This window comes from Gorilla gorilla, chromosome 4, assembly GCF_029281585.2.
Source record: "Gorilla gorilla gorilla isolate KB3781 chromosome 4, NHGRI_mGorGor1-v2.1_pri, whole genome shotgun sequence".
Lineage (NCBI taxonomy): Eukaryota > Metazoa > Chordata > Mammalia > Primates > Hominidae > Gorilla > Gorilla gorilla.
In genome coordinates, this window is record NC_073228.2 from 165,104,557 (window position 1) to 165,121,674 (window position 17,118).

Consider the following 17,118-nt stretch of genomic DNA (forward strand, 5'->3'; position numbering starts at 1 on the left):
GCCACTCATGTTAATTACCTCAGGATTTCCATATAGTCAATCCAGTGTCATAATGCATTATAGAAATTATGTTTTGCATGTTTAATTGATATGTTTTGGCAGGTGGTTCGAGGTCCTTCTTCTATTTTCAAAGCTAGAGCAGTTTCCAGAATTTCCGTCATGTACCAAGTTATGCCTGAGATAGACTTGGAAACTTTCGGAGTTTGAAGAAAAGTTTGAATCATCCTTCAATCATCTATTCTACTTTTCCCTCCCTCTCTCACTCTGTAGGTGGTGAAACTGCAGCTCAGAAGTGAGATGCACTAGAACTCAGGATTCTTTCATTGGGCCACGTGGCACACCTTACTTCTGGCATGAACTAACCTTTCACTAGCATGCCTACCAATGTAAACCAAACTCCTTTTAACAAAGACTTTTGTCTCAGTTATATTCAGAGTGCAAGTGGTAAAATACAAAAATAAAACTAGTTTTGAACTTTCATATTCGCAAAAGTAGAGGCATAGGTGTCTCCATGTGATCCAATGAAACCATCTGGACATGGTCTTACTCTTTGCATTTCTTGTCTCTGCTCTCATTTGTGTTGGCTCAGTCCCCAGGCAGACACTCTCCTTGTGCTGGCAGATAGCTGCCAGGAGTGTCGCTCTTATGTCCTGCCACATCCTCAAATCCAGCTGCAATAAAGACATATCCCACCCACACACCGAAGTCCCAGGATTGCAGGCCATGGATGGGACTGACTTGGTCTCTTACTTATCTTTCTACAAATCCCTGTGGCCAGGTGGGATAGATTAGATTAATTGGTCAGGCCTGAATCATGTGGTGGCTCTGAAGCCCTAGTCATCACAAGGGTTATGAGTGGAGAAAGGTGGTTCCCCAAGGTGTGGGTGGGATAATGAAGAAGTGTGACTCAGTGGGGGAAGTGGTATTTTACCTCTGAAATTGTTGACCATTGAGGGATTATGATGATAAAGCTAACTTTCAGTCAATTTTATTATTGTTTTGCAATTATTTTCAGACAGCATATCTCCTTATTGTCTATATCAGGGAGAACTCTTGTCGTATCTAATGGTAAGAAATTATCCTCAATATGGTATAGACAGGACAATATAAGAAATGTTCATTATAAATGTAGGTCAGAAAATGAAGATGACTAATTATGTCGATGTAAGCAGCATATACAGCATATACACTTTGCATTTATAGCTGCATATATACTTTACACATATAACAATAGGTATAGCATATACACTTTGTACTTTGCAGAATGTTTTCACATAAGTACCAAAAGATTATTTCTTCTACTTTATATATAAGAAAGCTGAACTTCAGAGGGTTGAAATGAAGTTCCTGAGCTCATATAGCAAGTAAGGCCGGTAGCTAGTTCTGTGACTAAGTTTTGGGCTTTTCTATTTATACCCTATATAAAATATCTAGGTCTCATTTGCATTGTCATTCTCCTTTTCTCTAATAGGTGTTGGGGTCAAGAGAAGAGAAAATTGTGAGTTGCAAATAAGTAAGATACATGTAAACATGACCCTGACCCTGTGGCAAACTTCTGCCTGGGCATCCAGATGTTTCCATACATCTTCCAAAATCTGGGCTGAGGTCCGTTCTGAAACCCCAATTCTTAATTTCTGTGCACTTGCACACTCAACACCAAATGGAAGCTGCCAAGGCTTGGGGCTTGCACTCTCTGAAGCCATGGCCCAAGCTCTGCATTGGCCTCTTTCAGCCATGACTGGAGTGGCTGGAGCAGCTGGGGTGCAGGGCACTAAGTCCCTCAGCTGCACACAGCTCAAGGACTCTGGGTTCAGCTCAGGAAGCTGCTTTTTCCTTCTAGGTCTCTGGGACTGTGATGGGAGGGGCTGCCACGAAGACCTCTGACATGCCCTGGAGACATTTTCCCCATTGTCTCGGAGATTAGCATTTGGTTCCTCATTACTTATGCAAATTTCTGCAGCTGGCTTAAATTTCTCCTCAGAAAATGGAATTTTCTTTTCTATTGCATTGTCAGGATGCAAATTTTCCATACTTTTATACTCTGCTTCCCTTATAAAACTGAATGCCTTTAACAGCACCCAAGTCACCTCTTGAATGCTTTGCTGCTTAGAAATTCATTTTGCCAGATTCCCTAAGTCATCTCTCTCAAGTTGGAAGTTCCACAAATCTCTAGGGCAGGGGCAAAATGCCACCAATCTCTTTGCTAAAACATAGCAAGAATCACATTTGCTCTAGTTCCCAACAAGTTTCTCATCTCCATCTGAGACCACCTCAGCCTGAATTTCATTGTCCATATCATTATCAGCGTTTTGGTCAAAGGCATTCAACAAGTCTCTGGGAGTTCCAAACTTCCCCACATTTTCCTTTCTTCTTCTGAGTCCTCCAAACTGTTCCAACCTCTGCCTGTTACCCATTTGCAAAGCTGCTTTCTCATTTTCAGGTATCTTTTCAGCAGCACCCACTCCTGCTATGAATTTACTATATTCGTCTGTTTTCACACTGCTGATAAAAACATACCTGAGATTGGGAAGAAAAGAGGTTTAATGGACTTACAGTTCCACGTGGCTGGGGAGGCCTCACAATCATGGCGGAAGGCAAGGGGGAGCAAGTCACATCTTACATGGATGGTGGCAGGCAAAGAGAGAGAACTTGTGCAGGGGAACTCCTCTTTATAAAACCGTCAGATCTCATGAGACTTATTCACTATCATGAGAAGAGCACGGGAAAGTCTTGCTACCATAATTCAATTACCTCCACCCAGGTCCCTCCTATAATATGTGGAAATTCAAGACGAGATTTTGGAGGGGACACAGCCAAACTACATCATTATGCACAACTTTTATTATCATTTAAGAGAAAAATGGGTCAGCAAACATTTTTTTTCCCTGTTCAGGACACCCTTTGGGTCATGTGCTGATTTATAGATAGAATGAAATCTTTAACAAGAAGCCCATTGTGGCAACTCAGGAAGTTTAGGAGGCACTGACCTTGTCAGGGTAAATCAGGACCTTGAGGGATCTTCAGCAGCATTCTCAAACTTTAATGACTATGACAATATCTAGATTGCTTGTAAAAAATACAGGCCAGTGAGTCCACCCCCAAACTTACTAAATTAGAAACTTTGGTTTTTGCCAAGGCAATATTCATCTAGTAAGTGACCCAATTTATGCCTTGGATAGGTATTTGGATATTAAACTTGTTTATTTATTCATTCTTCATTCAATAAATATTTATAAAATATCTACTGTACATATTTTTCTACATTGGGATAAATCAGTGAAAAATACAAACAGGACACATACCCTTAAGGATCTACATTCTAGCAGGGGAGACAGGTGACAAAGAGCATAATGAATAAGTTGACTATGCAATAGCCTGGGTAAAGAAAATAACAAGTAGAGCAGAGAATGAGGTAAATATTGAGGATGGTAAATATTGAGAATGGTAAATATTGAGTTAGGGAGTAGAGGGTTGGTAACAAAACCAAGTAAGGTGGTAAGGATTGGGCTCCTTGAAAGTTTTGAAGAGGGTGAGGGAACTAAGCAGATTCCAGGGAGATGGATCCAAACAGAGAGAGCAGAGTGAAAGCCCTGGCAGGAGTGTGTCTGGCTTGTTGAGCTGAAAAATGAGGCCAGGGTGGCTGGAGCTCAGAGTCAGGGGGAGTCAGCATCAGGGGGCCAGTGAGGGGAACCAGGCTGCCTATGGACTTTCAGAACATTGTAAGAAAGTTGTCTTTTACTCTGATTGAAATGAGGAGCCATTACAGTGTTTTGAGCAGAACAATTATGTGATCTGACTTGCTTTTTAAAAGGATTACTCTGCTGCTATGTTGAAAACATTCTGCAGGGAGGCAAGAACAGCAGTGGGGAGACTAGCTAGGAGGCTATTGAAATAATCTGGGGAAAGATAGTGGTCACCCAGAAAGGAAGGTAATAGAGAAGGGAGTGAGAAGTGGTCAGATTCGGGTTATATTTTGAAGGAATGGCCACTTTAATTTTCTGATGGATTAGATGCAAGTTGAGAGGAAAAGAGGAATAAAATAGGACTACAAGCTTCTTGGTGGGAGAAACTAAAGTTGCCATCAAGTTTGGAAGAAAGATCAGTTTTAAATATTTTGTGTCTGGGATGTCCACTAGATGGTTGAAGTAGGATCTCAAGAAGGTGTTTTGAGTTTAGGAGGCAGATGTGGAATGAAAATGTAAATTTGAGGCATTCCAACACGAAGAGGTTGAGGAGCAGATGAGGAACCAGCCAAGGACCCTGAAAAGGGGCAACCAATGAAGTAGCAGCAAAACTCAAAAATTGCTAACAAGATTGGTTCTATGAGCAAAAGCACCCATTATTAAATAGCATATTCTTTCATTTTTTTCAGTATTACATAAATATGTGGTAAAATATTATTTTGAATGTCTCTGTAAGGGTGTTTTTTGGGTGAGTTTACATTTAAATTGGTGGACTTTGAGCAAGGTAGATTGCCGTCCATAATGTAAGTGGGCCACATCCAATCAGTTGAAGGCCTGAATAGAATAAGAGATTGCCTCAGAGCAAGAAGAAACTCTGCCAGCAGATGGTTTTCAAACTGGGATGATGACTTTTTCCTGAGTCCTAGCCTGCTGGTCTACCCTGAAGATTTTGGACTTGCCATCTTCCATAATCGTGTAAGTAAATTATTTATAATAAGTATTTCTCTAAATGTACACACATCCCGCTGTTTCTGTTTCTCTGGAGAGCCCTGACTAATACATCCTGGAAAGAGGCATTGAAAACCAGAGAGCCCACCAAGCTCTGCATGTGCTGTATGGGCTTGGGAAACTCCCCCAGCATTTGCCTTTCCCTGTCCACTGCAAACCAGGGATTCCAAAGTGGCTGTCCCAGTGCTCCAAGACTGCTCCTGGAACAAGAACTGTAGCCAGGAGCCAGCATCCCTACTATCTGCCAAAGCCAGAATGGGAAAAGCTCCCTTACAAATTGGCAAGATCCCCCATGTAATTTAATTTTAGATGAAGCTTCTTAAACATTTAAAAGTTTTTTTATTTATTAATCATTTTGTACTTTGTATGCATCAATAGTTTTGTTTTATATATAGTGAGAGATTCTCTAAATGTTCAAATGAATTCCTGGTAAGTGGAATGACAAATTAAAATGAATAAATAAGGATTTGGCAAGCCACTTCAGAAAGGTCGCCAACCTTGAATGGAGCTTTGATCCCTCTGAGGGTGTTCTTAAGCTTGTAAAGAGAATGAGGCATGGGGAGAACCCTTCCATTTCTTTTCAGTCCGGTTTGGTTTACGCAGAGGATGACAACTGTGACCTCTACCCTGGGCCTCTCCTGTCTCAATGTACCCAGAACTGTGACATGTCCCTGACACAGATCTCACACAACTTTTGGGAGGGATTTATTAGCCTGCAAGTTCGCAAAATCACTTGCTTCCTTGGGAAGCTTCAGCTTCCTCATGTCTAGTTGTCCAGATGATAGGAGAATCATGCTTTCTCTCTCTGTGTTGTCTTAAGTATATTCAAGGCTTTGTTTGGGGGTGTAGAAAAAAAAAACATAATCTTCCACATTGAGAAGTATTGCATTTATAAATTCAAAATTGATTTAAATGAGGGCATAACAATAGCCATACGTAAAAAGAGATAAAGCAAGCAGTAAAGTTGGCTTTCAAAAATTTGTAGAAGACATATTTGAGTTACTCATATTTAAGTTTATTTCAACGACCGTCTCCTGTCACCCGAATAAATTAAGGGAAACACCAACATATCTAGACTTTGGCAGTTCTCAGCTTTTCAGAATAACTGTAAAAATCTAAAACCATAAACATAAAATAGAAGTTTGGAAATAAACACTTCTTTTTTTTTCTATCTTAAAGATTTAGCCTTATTTCTAATTTTACTCTCAAAGGTGCTGTATCCCCAGAAACTAAACAGAAGTAAGTAATCTATTGGGTAGCAGTCAAGTAAAGGGGTGAAGTGCCTGAGGCTTAGAGGTAGCCCCCTGTGGCATGCAATGTCTGTGGTTGGCATTTTGTGTCCTCTGCAGCAGAGATATGGCAATAATTCACACCTTGCTCTAGCGTGTGAATTAAATTCACAGCTCATGCTGGGGGGTGGTCAGGTGCTGAAAGTGTTTCCAAATTTCATCTTTTCCTCTTCCTTTTCTTTCTTCCCTCCTTTGCTTTCTTTCTCCTTCTTTCCCTGCTCTTCTCCAGGGACACCAATGGGGGAGACCAGGTTCCTCAGTCTGCCACAAGAGACTAGCAATTTTCAAACTGTTTTCTTTATCAGCTATACACATATATTATTATCATTAGAGTCAATTTCTTCTTCCTATTTGTACACTCCTTCCTTCCCTCACTGCTGATTTATCCCAAAATTTCTGGATAACCTTCTATTAGTTCTGCACTTCAGGTTCATGACTAAACTCCAATCTACATTGAGTCTCAGGGTGGTGGAAATGTGTTAGCAGCTTCTATCACTCATTTCATTTATGTCCCATTCTCTATCACCAGAGTTGTTGATGTAGTGAAGACAGGGCTCCCTGAGTCTCCTCTTGAGTCCTGAACCCCTGCCCACCCCTTGTCTCTCTCCAAGGCTCTTCCAACCATTCCTTACCCCTTCGTAACCCTTAGCTTCTCACTAAAATCCCTCTTCTGAGGGATTTGTCCGTTAGTCTAAGTCAGACCCACCTCAACGCAGAGTGAGTCCAGGAAATGTTGGGAGGGTAAGGGGCTGCTGATGCAGAGTGAGCCTTCTAAAAGCCAAACAGACTTTGTTCACGCTGTGAAAACGTGTGCTTGCTATTTTCTCTACCCATTTATACTAACATGTTTCTATCACTTTCTTCTCTTTCAAGAACACATAAAAAAGCCCTGTTTTACTTTCTTACATTTGCAATATGTCAACCACCAGGAAAGGGACACTGCTCCAGCTAAAATGGTATAAAAGTTTGCTCAGTCTACATAAATTCTCAGGGAGTTCCTAACATGCTCCCTCCTCAAATTCAGCTTGAGGCTGACAGCTATAGAAACATCCACGTAGAACTCTGGGCACAGGAAAACTTGATTTGCCAGCATCTCTCTGACCATTCTGTACCTGTCTGGAAAGTGGAGGATTCAATGTTTTGGGTTTTTTTGTTTGTTTGTTTGTTTTTGTATTCAAAGATGAATCTGGCAACACTGAGCTTGCAATTCCTCATGGCAACAATCAGCTAGGGTTCAACAGTGGCTGGGTCTTTAGAGCATGTCATGCCAGTTCCCTATGGTTCCCCTGACACCCTATTGTATGACATCAGACCTTTATTACTTGATTACAATTCCCACTAAGCCCCCTGTATGCATTTGGGTTTGCAAGACATAGGATAATGGGCTATATTAATCCTCTACTCAAATTTTGGGTCTCATTAGCCTTCTATCTTTCAGAACTGGAGCCATTACCTCTACACTCTTGGATATCTACTTCTAGGAATAGCATATTAAATTCTGATATCAAGTCCATCTTGTTGTTTCTCATATCACTTCCTGGGGTGGAGAGACCAGGGACCCACCAGGTCCCAGATGGAAGTATAGTGATGAGCCTCACTTCTTAAATGAAACTATGTAGGAAATGCCACATTTCCTTTCTGCTGAGGAGTCCCAGCCTGTTTGATTCTTCCCCTGTGTTCCCAGGACTCTGCTGCTTTAGCAGTATGCCTGGGGCGGTGCCCAGGGCCTGGCACACTAAATGTCACTGTGCCATCTGCTCTGAGGCCTGCCATTCCCCAGGTCTCTACCATTGAAGAGATTGCATGTCTCTACTGCTATGGAGCCCTGCTGTCCTTCTTCCCCCTCCCAGTCTCTGAGAAACTGCTCCCCTTCTTCTTTCACACTTACCCTTATACTTTCACTTTCCTGAGTGCTAAGCTTCATCTGCATGTCTCAGTAGTTTCTCTTTTCTTTACCATTAAGATTTCTGAAGTGCAAAAACAAATATATAATCAATACTGTAGCTTATTTGAAACAAAAGAGGAGAAAAGACCAGAATACACACAGATCAATACATTGATAAAAGGACTAATTGTTTTGGGACTTGTCATTCCAAGATTATTCTTGGTTCTAATCCATGTAGTGGGATGGGGTGCTATGGTGCAGAGGATGAGAGAGGATTTGAACATTTGGCTATTACTCTGTCACGGAGATTTTAGGGAACATTCATGAATTTATGAAAATTTTCTCCATTAAACTGGTATTACTCTGGGAGATGGGTTTCCTGGCTTAGAGAAATATTCTGCATGAAAAATGGCATGTAACATTTGAGAATTAGAACAAGTTTTAGAAGAGAGCAAGGGTATCTAAAGGGTCCACTTTAAGAAAATATAGCTTTTGGAATATGGAGGGGTGAAATTATCACAAAACCAACTGGCCAGCTTTTTTGGGGGACAGCATCTGGAGACTTTCCCTTTCTGAGGTAAGTTGTAAACTGTGAACCCCATCACTGGTAGCATTTACTACTGGCCCTCCCACCTTCCCCTGCCTACGTGGGCTCATAGGCACACTCACATGCATACACACTAACTCCCTGACATACCATCACCATTTATGTGAGCACGTGCATGTATGTGAGCTTACAAATATTTTCTCTGCTGAAAGGAAATACCGAAACTTACCATGAGGGATGTCAAGCACAGATGTAGGTATTTAATATTTCTAGGTTTTACCATTTACAACATAACCTGATAACTGAGTCTTAAGCATTTTATAGGTGGGTCTTTTATGTAGCTTATACTACTCCTCGACCATAACTCTTTTTAGTCTGTGACTTTATTGAACAATTGTGTTCTGATAGCCTCTCTCTCAAGTTAGCAGAGGCTACCAACCTGCTGTTTTGGGCACTCCAAAGTCACTAAGAGTGAAAAACATTAGGCTTGTCACCAAATGATTCACTGGAGTCAGGAGAGTTTCCCTGCCTTTGAGAGGTGCCACATAATTCAAGAAAGCAGGGACTTTGTGTTCACCATTGTTTTTTCCAGTATTAGCACACACTCTGGCAGATGGCAACCTCTTGGCACACGTCTTTTGGGAAATGTTTCTCCTAAATGAATGAGAATTGGACAAACCTGTTCCCCAGTTTTAATGATGAGGTAGAAAGAAGTTTCAAGGATGTGGGGGTGAGTCCACCCTGGGTAGAAATCCAGGCTCTTTCTCTCTTGCTGGCAAGGAACTTACTCTTCCTGAGCTCAAGTTTCTTGTACTTTCAGGAATATGGTGAGAATTAAATGAAGATCAATTTTTAAGAAGCGATTACCCAAACGTCTTCAGCAAATATATGTTGAATGTGAACTAAATGAACACCTCATGTTTATCCCTTGTTTTCAGGATTAAAGCCAAATTTTTAATTAGTTATCCTTAATGTAAAATATCTAAACTTAAGGAATATTTACTAATTTTGGTGAAGTTTTAGATCTGGTAATAGCATTTGTGAGATATATGCAGAATCATCTGGAATGATGATAATAAAAAACAATAGCATCTACTCTTTATAGACCACTTACCATGTAGCTTGTACTGTGCTAAAGTCTTCTTTGGGGTTATTTCATTTTGCCTTCACAACTACCCTATGAAAAAGGTAAAATCATGTCTTTGCTTTATGGATAAGAAAACTGAGAGGCAGGTTGTCACTACACAATTACGCCTCAGAACTGGCAAATCAACGCTCAAATTCAAGTTTGCCTGACAGTAGGTCCCAAGTTCCCAGGCTTCTTATTTCATTTCACAAAAGCCATCATTCTACAATATAACTCATACTAACAGTTCAAACAAGAAATATTCTGAACACAATGAAACCACACACACAATCTTTTTATTTTTATTTATATTTCTTAGTTCAAGAATTACACACTAGCCAACATTATTATATATTTACATGCTGAAACTGGCTGCAATAAGTTTAAATTCAAGAAAATAATTCTTATGTGCTATTCATTTATAATCCTCATTTTTTACTATCTCATGTATCCCAGAGATTTTAATAGTCCTGTTTTTAGAAAGACATGAAAATAGATGCAATGATATCCACTGTGTTTTGCATTTTTCTAGCCATTGGAAAATGTGCATTATGTGCATATTAAGAAAGGCTACAAGGTAATTAGTAAGGCTGATAATCACTACATTGTGAAGAAACTAGAATATCACTTTTTTTTTTTTATAAAAGGACAATTTAGAACTGTGCAGGGACAATATTCGTAACAGAACTATTTAAACACCCATGCAAAATAAATTAAAAATGCTGTGAGATTTAAATTAAACTATAGGCAACTTTGTTGGGATTAATTATGTTTAAAATGACAATGGTTGAACTCAAATTATTGAACCAAAAACAAAAACAAAAACAAAAACAAACTGATGGAACTGTCAACTTGCTTCAAATGGCGCAAGGACACACACATGGGCATCAGATTAGAGGATGTGACACGGCAGTGACATTTGGTTTGGGAACTCAAAGGACATACAGTTTTGTTTTTCATCATTTGAATCATATTGATCTTCATCACAAATAAAACTTCTTTAAGCAAATTAAAATTTGATGTCAGAATTTTGAATATATCTACAGAAATATTTTACTTCAATTTCCAAAAACGTAGTAGCTTTTTAAGAGTGCTGCTTTTTTTTTTTTTTTTGTACAGATTTCTTTAGGGCGGTATCTTCATTAGCATTCTGTTCACTCCTTTCTGGTTTTTACAATGTTCCTAGTGCATTTGGAAAATATTTTTTTAAACCTTTGGTGTGAAGCAGTGTCCTTTTTTCCCCCATTATCTCATTTTTTTTCCTTTTTTGTTTTTCAATAATTCTGGAGTCTTTGGTTGAAAGGAACAATACTACCTAAGGACAAAATACTATTATTAAAAAAAAAAGTCTTCTAGTGTATATTGTGTAACACATTTCTGGAGCTGGTAGGAATAACCATTTTTATTTTTCTGTAGTGCCATCTATACAAACTTTTACTGTTTGAAAACTGAGATTTAAGTTGCAAACTTTGGTTTCTTGAACTCTGACATATAAAAAAGTCTATTAAGTTATCAATGATCATTTTTGCTTTTCCCAATTGCCATTTCAAAGGCTATCTCTTGTTTGTTATATTGACTACATAAACAGTAGAGTGTTTCCCATAGACGAGCAGAGAGACAGAGTGGGTGAGCAAAAGATTATGTGTGTTTGAGTGTGTGTGTGTGTGTGTGTGTGTGTGACTGTGTGTGACTGTGTGTGTGATAGCAAATTGAAACCCTTCTGTCTGGGATTCCCAAACCATTTATGCAAAAGGGTGTTTAAATTACTCTGCTGGGGGCACTGCAGTAATAGTACTTAGTAAAAAATAAATAAAAATTAAGAAAAAAACTAAACAATTATTTGTATCTATTGACTATTCATTTACAGCATGTTTAATTATTTACATATTATAACACATCAACTTAAGCCATAAACAGAATTAGCACATTGCCTTACCATAAAATACAAATTAGAAGTTAAAAATATTTAAGAAATCTGTTTTAATATTTACACACGTTCAGTGAAAGTTATGGTTGCTCACATTACATGTATTCTGTACATTTAGCCAAATGGCATGATTGCTACAGTTGTGAATACTTAGTATTTTGCCCTAACCAACATGGTGGGGTTTAGTTTTTTTTTTTTTTTTCTTCCTCTTTGGAGGAATTTTTATCATTTTTCATTTTCTTAAGACATGTTTGTTTTTGACTCACCAATGGACAATGTTATTTGTTTCCTTGAAAAAGAGAGCAATTGGACAAGCAATGTGACAACTACTTAACTTCTGATGTTCTGGGGTACAGTACTATTGTCGAGTTAAACTGTGCAATGGTTCATAAAAACTGTAGGCATTGATTTGCTGATAGAGAAATGCTCAGTACCCTGTATTACTTATTTCAGTATGTTGATTTTTGTTTGCCAAATTAAAAATACTCATATACTGGTTTAATGAAGGAAATAAAACATATTAGCTTATTCCTTTTGTTTTCCAACATATGAATGCATATATATGTATGTATGTTTATATGAATCTATATATACACATATATACATGTAGATATGTTGTAAGACCTATTTTGATGATGTTGCTTTGCTATTTTTCTTGTTGAGTATGAAGGTAATCATTAAACTGGAACACGGTTACCTATAGAAAATGGAAATTATCTTAGTTGCCAATTTAATGCAGGTCTTGCTTTAAACATGACTCATTTTCCCATTACGCATTCCACTGCTCTTTCTTTATGTGTTGTGCTTTTGTAAGCTGACAGATTTTTTTGTGTGTGTTCCTAATGCTAGAATGTAAAGTTTTTTGGTTCATAAACCATTTTTATTATTATTATTTTACTTAGCACTGCTTTTGAAGAAATGAGAAGAGAAAAGGTCTAGATGGCACTGCTTGAATCTTTTCCCCTGTTAATAAATTGTAGTAGAAAGAATTTTAACATTCCTTATGCAAACACATGATTATGTTGCATGAGTTTTCAATTCTGAAATGCATTTCATACCTACTAGCAGTCATGTACAATATATATATATACAGATTGAGATCAAAGATTTCATGTAGACTGTGCATTTTAGAGTCAGAATTTGTCCATGAATTTCACAAAGATGAAAAAACACCTTAATTGCTGGCTATCTGGCTGTTTATAATTAAAAGAAAATCTATACATATGTATAAACTGATAGTAATCCCATATCAGAACTACTAAACACACCTTTGTGGTCCTTTAGTTTAACAACTGGCTATCAAGCTGACTGGTCTTCCTAGACTTATCAGGTCTAGCACCCCTCCTCGCATTTGATGACTGCATTTCATTTCAACGAAACATATATTTAAGAACAAATTCTACATCTACTGTTATTTCTGGAGAGGCTGAGTCAGTTGTTTCTATCTCTGTGGTTACTGAGTGCCAATGTATGCTTTTTACTCTAGGGCATTGCTTCTAAGGTCCCATCTTTTTTCCTTTGCCTTGTTTCTTGTATCACTGAGAGCAGAAATGAATTCCTGGTTTTATGCTTTTGAGGCTCAAGCTGCAAAGATGCTTCTCTACACTTTGATCTGGATTGTTCTGTTGACTTTCTTGGACATCTAAAATTTTGTTGTAATAATAAATGGCAATATCAAAGATTTTTATGGCTTGTACAGTGATTGCACATAAGAGCCCACTTCTACACTTGGGCTCTGAGTTGACTCTAGAAGAGCCTTTTCAGAATGGCATTTTGGATTTGTGCCCCTGAGTTATCAATATGTTCCTTCCTGATGTTTTTTAGTCAAACTTTACCCCCTGTTGACAAGGGGCAGGCACTTTACTTAGTGTGATGCCCCAAAATGATTGCCTAGGAGAAAGTGTGTCCTGGAGAAACATGAGGAATCTCTACTCTGAGCCTGTGAGAAGAATCTTGGTCAGATTCTGCCCAAAGGTGATACTCAGAGGTGCTCAAGATTATGTAATCAAAATATAATGGCCAAGGTTTCCTACACTGGTGAAAAACAAAATACCATTCCATTTTGGGGCAAATTCAGAAAGCTGAAGGATAAAGGTTTGTTGTTGTTCTTGGACAGCTGGAATGCAAGGGCAATAGTACTCCATCATATTCCAAGCTGCTAAATCATGAAGGAAACAAGAAATCAAGAAAACATACATTATTCACAGGTGAATACTGGCTGCTATGCACAATTAGGGATATTACTCTAAAAAGAAGAGCTTTCTTTGTTTTCAAAATAGAAATAGCAAAGTCATCCTCCAAGAAAAAGTTCAGTCAAATTCAACTTTAAGGAAAATTTAGCAATTCACTATTTTCTATAAGAAAAGCAAAATATGAGCCTTATATTGATAGAAGGAAGACATATTAGCTTATTCTCTTCTTGTCCAACATATGAATGCATATGTCCAATTAGTGTAGAAAGAAGCACAATGGCATAATTTAAAAATAGAAAAAAAATACATCATGCCTGCCTGATTAACTGTTATATATTTTTCTGCAATATCAACTGAGGCTCATAACATTTATCATGTTAACGTGGCTTTGTTATTATTCTCCACTAGTTTTCATATTTTCCTTGATTAGGCAGATTGCAACATATACAATGAAAGCACTCTTAAGAAAATCAAGCCCCAAACCAATGAATCCACAAATTAACTCTCCGTGTGTTCATACTCCTTGAAGTATTATTTGCTTTGAAAAATACAATGGTGAATTTCATTGCATATAAGAAAATATAGTTCACTCAATCTCTCCAAAGCCTTACTTTGCCAGTCTCCTAAGAATATAATCAGAATTTTGGAAGCAAAAAAAAAAGCTGGAGAGGACCATGAATCCTTTAAAGCGATGAACAAATCCTTCTCTTGAAATACTCTATTAAATTCAGAAATAAAATTATAGGGACAAAAATTGCAGGGACAGCTGACTTCGTCTGAGAAAAACAATCTGTTTGCTAGTTTGTGCTCTGTATTTGTATATTTGAATGACTCTGAATCTAACCTGAATATCTAAGACAATTCTCATTTCTCTAATTTTTGTATTTCATGGTTATCTTTGATTAAACTATAAAAACCTCTTTAGGTAGGCTGTCAAAAGATAGTGATGTTGGAAAAACAATCTCTCTTACTCACCCTTTGCCACTAGACACAGTATGTATAGACCAGATGCTGTGTGGAGCTGATAAGGGTCATGCTTTCTTGCTTGCTTGCTTTTTGTTACAACCGTCGTTTCTGATTTTCTACTCTGCTCTGTGTTGTTAACTCTTACTTTAACCACCTAGGAAATAGCCGTTTAGCAAAAATTTTCTTGGCCACCATGCATGATATTGTCCAGAAGTCTCCTCGTCTCTAAATGCCAAAATGAAAGACATCATAGTTGATTCTCCGTGCTCAAGCAAAGAGACTGGCCAAATCGGTTTCCTGAGTCTCTGTCTTGATTCCCCTAGCCTGCTCAAATCACAAGAGAATCTTTTAGAAACCAGTGGGAATAATCTTCCCATGACACCATTATCATCTTAGTAAGAAAATCATAGATCATCTTCAAGTAATGTGTTTGCATGGCATTACAGATAATGTTTCATAAGGACAATGCCATCTCAACAGCATGCCGACCTTAAAAAGGAAGATGAGGAGTATCTGGTTATGACCAAATGACTGACAATGCTGTTGAGCCTTCTAAGAATATCTTCCAAATTATTCCCCTCTGAGTAGGCTGCATACTAAACAGACAACATGGAGCACTCAGGCTGTCTAGCCACCATGTGTACAAATCACTTGCATTTTAACTGGAAAACCACAAGGACCTTAGTGTATTCATTACTTAGCAGAAGCAACCCAAATGGTATGAAATGGACCACAGGATAGGCCAGCAACTAAGGTATTTTAGCGTCACTTTTGTCCTGGATTGATGTGTTTTCCAAGTCCTACATCAGGCTATACAACTGGTTTGAGGAGGAATCTAGTCCTTGCTTCCAGTGGGAGGCCATGTTTTAGTTCACATAATAAAGCCAATAGACGATGTTGAAGAAGGAAAAAACCACTGGGAAGAATATGCGGGACCACCGATCTATGGCATTCACATCAGTCAAGTCAGGGATGGTGATTTTCAGTTGGGAGGCGCGTCTCCTCAGGCGACTTTTCTTTTGCGCCACATGTCGTTCCAGAGCATTTCGGCCAAAACTATGCCTGGGCAACCCGGCTTTCCGATACTGGATGCTGGAGGCATCATAGGCTAGCATTGTGCTTCTGGGGTCTCCAAGTCCCATCACAGCCTCAGAGGTGGCCATTTCATTTTTTATCTCGAGAGTGCTCAGTAAGATGTTCTCATGGGGGTCCATCTGCAAGGGAAAACAATCAAAAAGACAATCAGAACAATGAAGCTTTACAGGTGCTTACTAGGCAAGGCACTATGATCGGCACTTAAGGGATTTATAGGAGTGGTAAAGAGAGATACCTTTGCGATTACATTACCAAAGTCTGAATTGAGACTCTACCATTAAAGCTATTTGAGGTTCAGTTTCTCCATTTATTAAATGATATAATAATCCAACCCTAGAGGGTTGCTGTAATGATGTAATTATATAATAGACTGTTGCTAGTATCATTTTCATTAGTTCTACTTAGGGCATGCAGAGAAATCGAAGGCATGGTACCCTTTTGAAGAATTTATAGTCTTGATAAGAACACATAAAAATTAAGCTGTGCTAGGCATGCAACAGTGTTAGGAAATTAATTACTGAATTGTGCTCATAATAGTAGCCTAATTATAGATGAATTAATAACAAAACTAGAACTAAAAATAGTGGGTAACTATCAAGTACTTGCCATTTATGTCAGGCATTTTTTTGGATACAATTTCATCTAACTGATGTTTCTTAAAACCCCCAGTTATGAGATGTCACCTTAAATTTGTAATGTCAATACAAATAGGGTAAAGAAATAGTGTTGAAGAATAAAATGCAGGACATATGTGACTTGCCAAAGTAACCACAGTATTCAGAATAAGGAGGAATTCAAAAATAGGAGCATAACAGCCAGATCCACTGTTGGTGGGGAGGGCTGAGAAGAGGAAAGGGAAGAGGGTAGGATTAGAGAGGAAGCAACAAGCCTGCAGCTGACTGTGCTCAACTGAATTCTGGGCCAAAGGAGTACAATTAGTTGGCTATGCAGATAGTCAAATCATCTCTCTTGGATAATTTCTTCTTGCAAAGCTAAAAGCAAAGGATAAATAGATATCATGATTCCCAAACATTAAATTATTACATAATGTTCTTTCTTGTGTTAAGAAGGGAAGATTTGTATGCCTTATTTTTAAGAGGCCTCAACTGCTACAGATAATAAAACCTAGACAGAACAAGTTTTCATTAATAAGAGTACATTTATTTTGGTAGATAATCAAGATACACCAATTACCAGTAAAATTTCTGAAATTATAAGGAAAAAAGATGGCCAGTGATAGGCTCTGATGATATATGGAAACAAGGCATATAACCAAACGCTTAATTGGAAAATACAATGCTCTGAGCTTCATGAATTATGCAGAAAGCAAAAAAGAATGTCGCTAAGATTATATATTAACAATTAACTTTCAACTGTGGTTTAATGGCCATGTATTATAA

General features: G+C 38.2%; 1 protein-coding gene across 5 annotated transcripts in view; it reads right to left on the minus strand.

Moving 5' to 3' along the window:
- Positions 1 to 9,826: 9,826 nt before the first annotated feature.
- GABRB2 (gamma-aminobutyric acid type A receptor subunit beta2) overlaps positions 9,827 to 17,118 on the minus strand; it is a 260,041-nt gene continuing 252,749 nt past the window's right edge. For all 5 annotated transcript variants that reach the window (XM_004042942.5, XM_019028490.4, XM_055385906.2 and 2 more), the window contains one exon: positions 9,827 to 15,837. In XM_004042942.5, the coding sequence (XP_004042990.3) occupies positions 15,490 to 15,837 (348 nt within the window). In that variant the 3' untranslated portion in view covers positions 9,827 to 15,489. The remainder of the gene's footprint in view (positions 15,838 to 17,118) is intronic.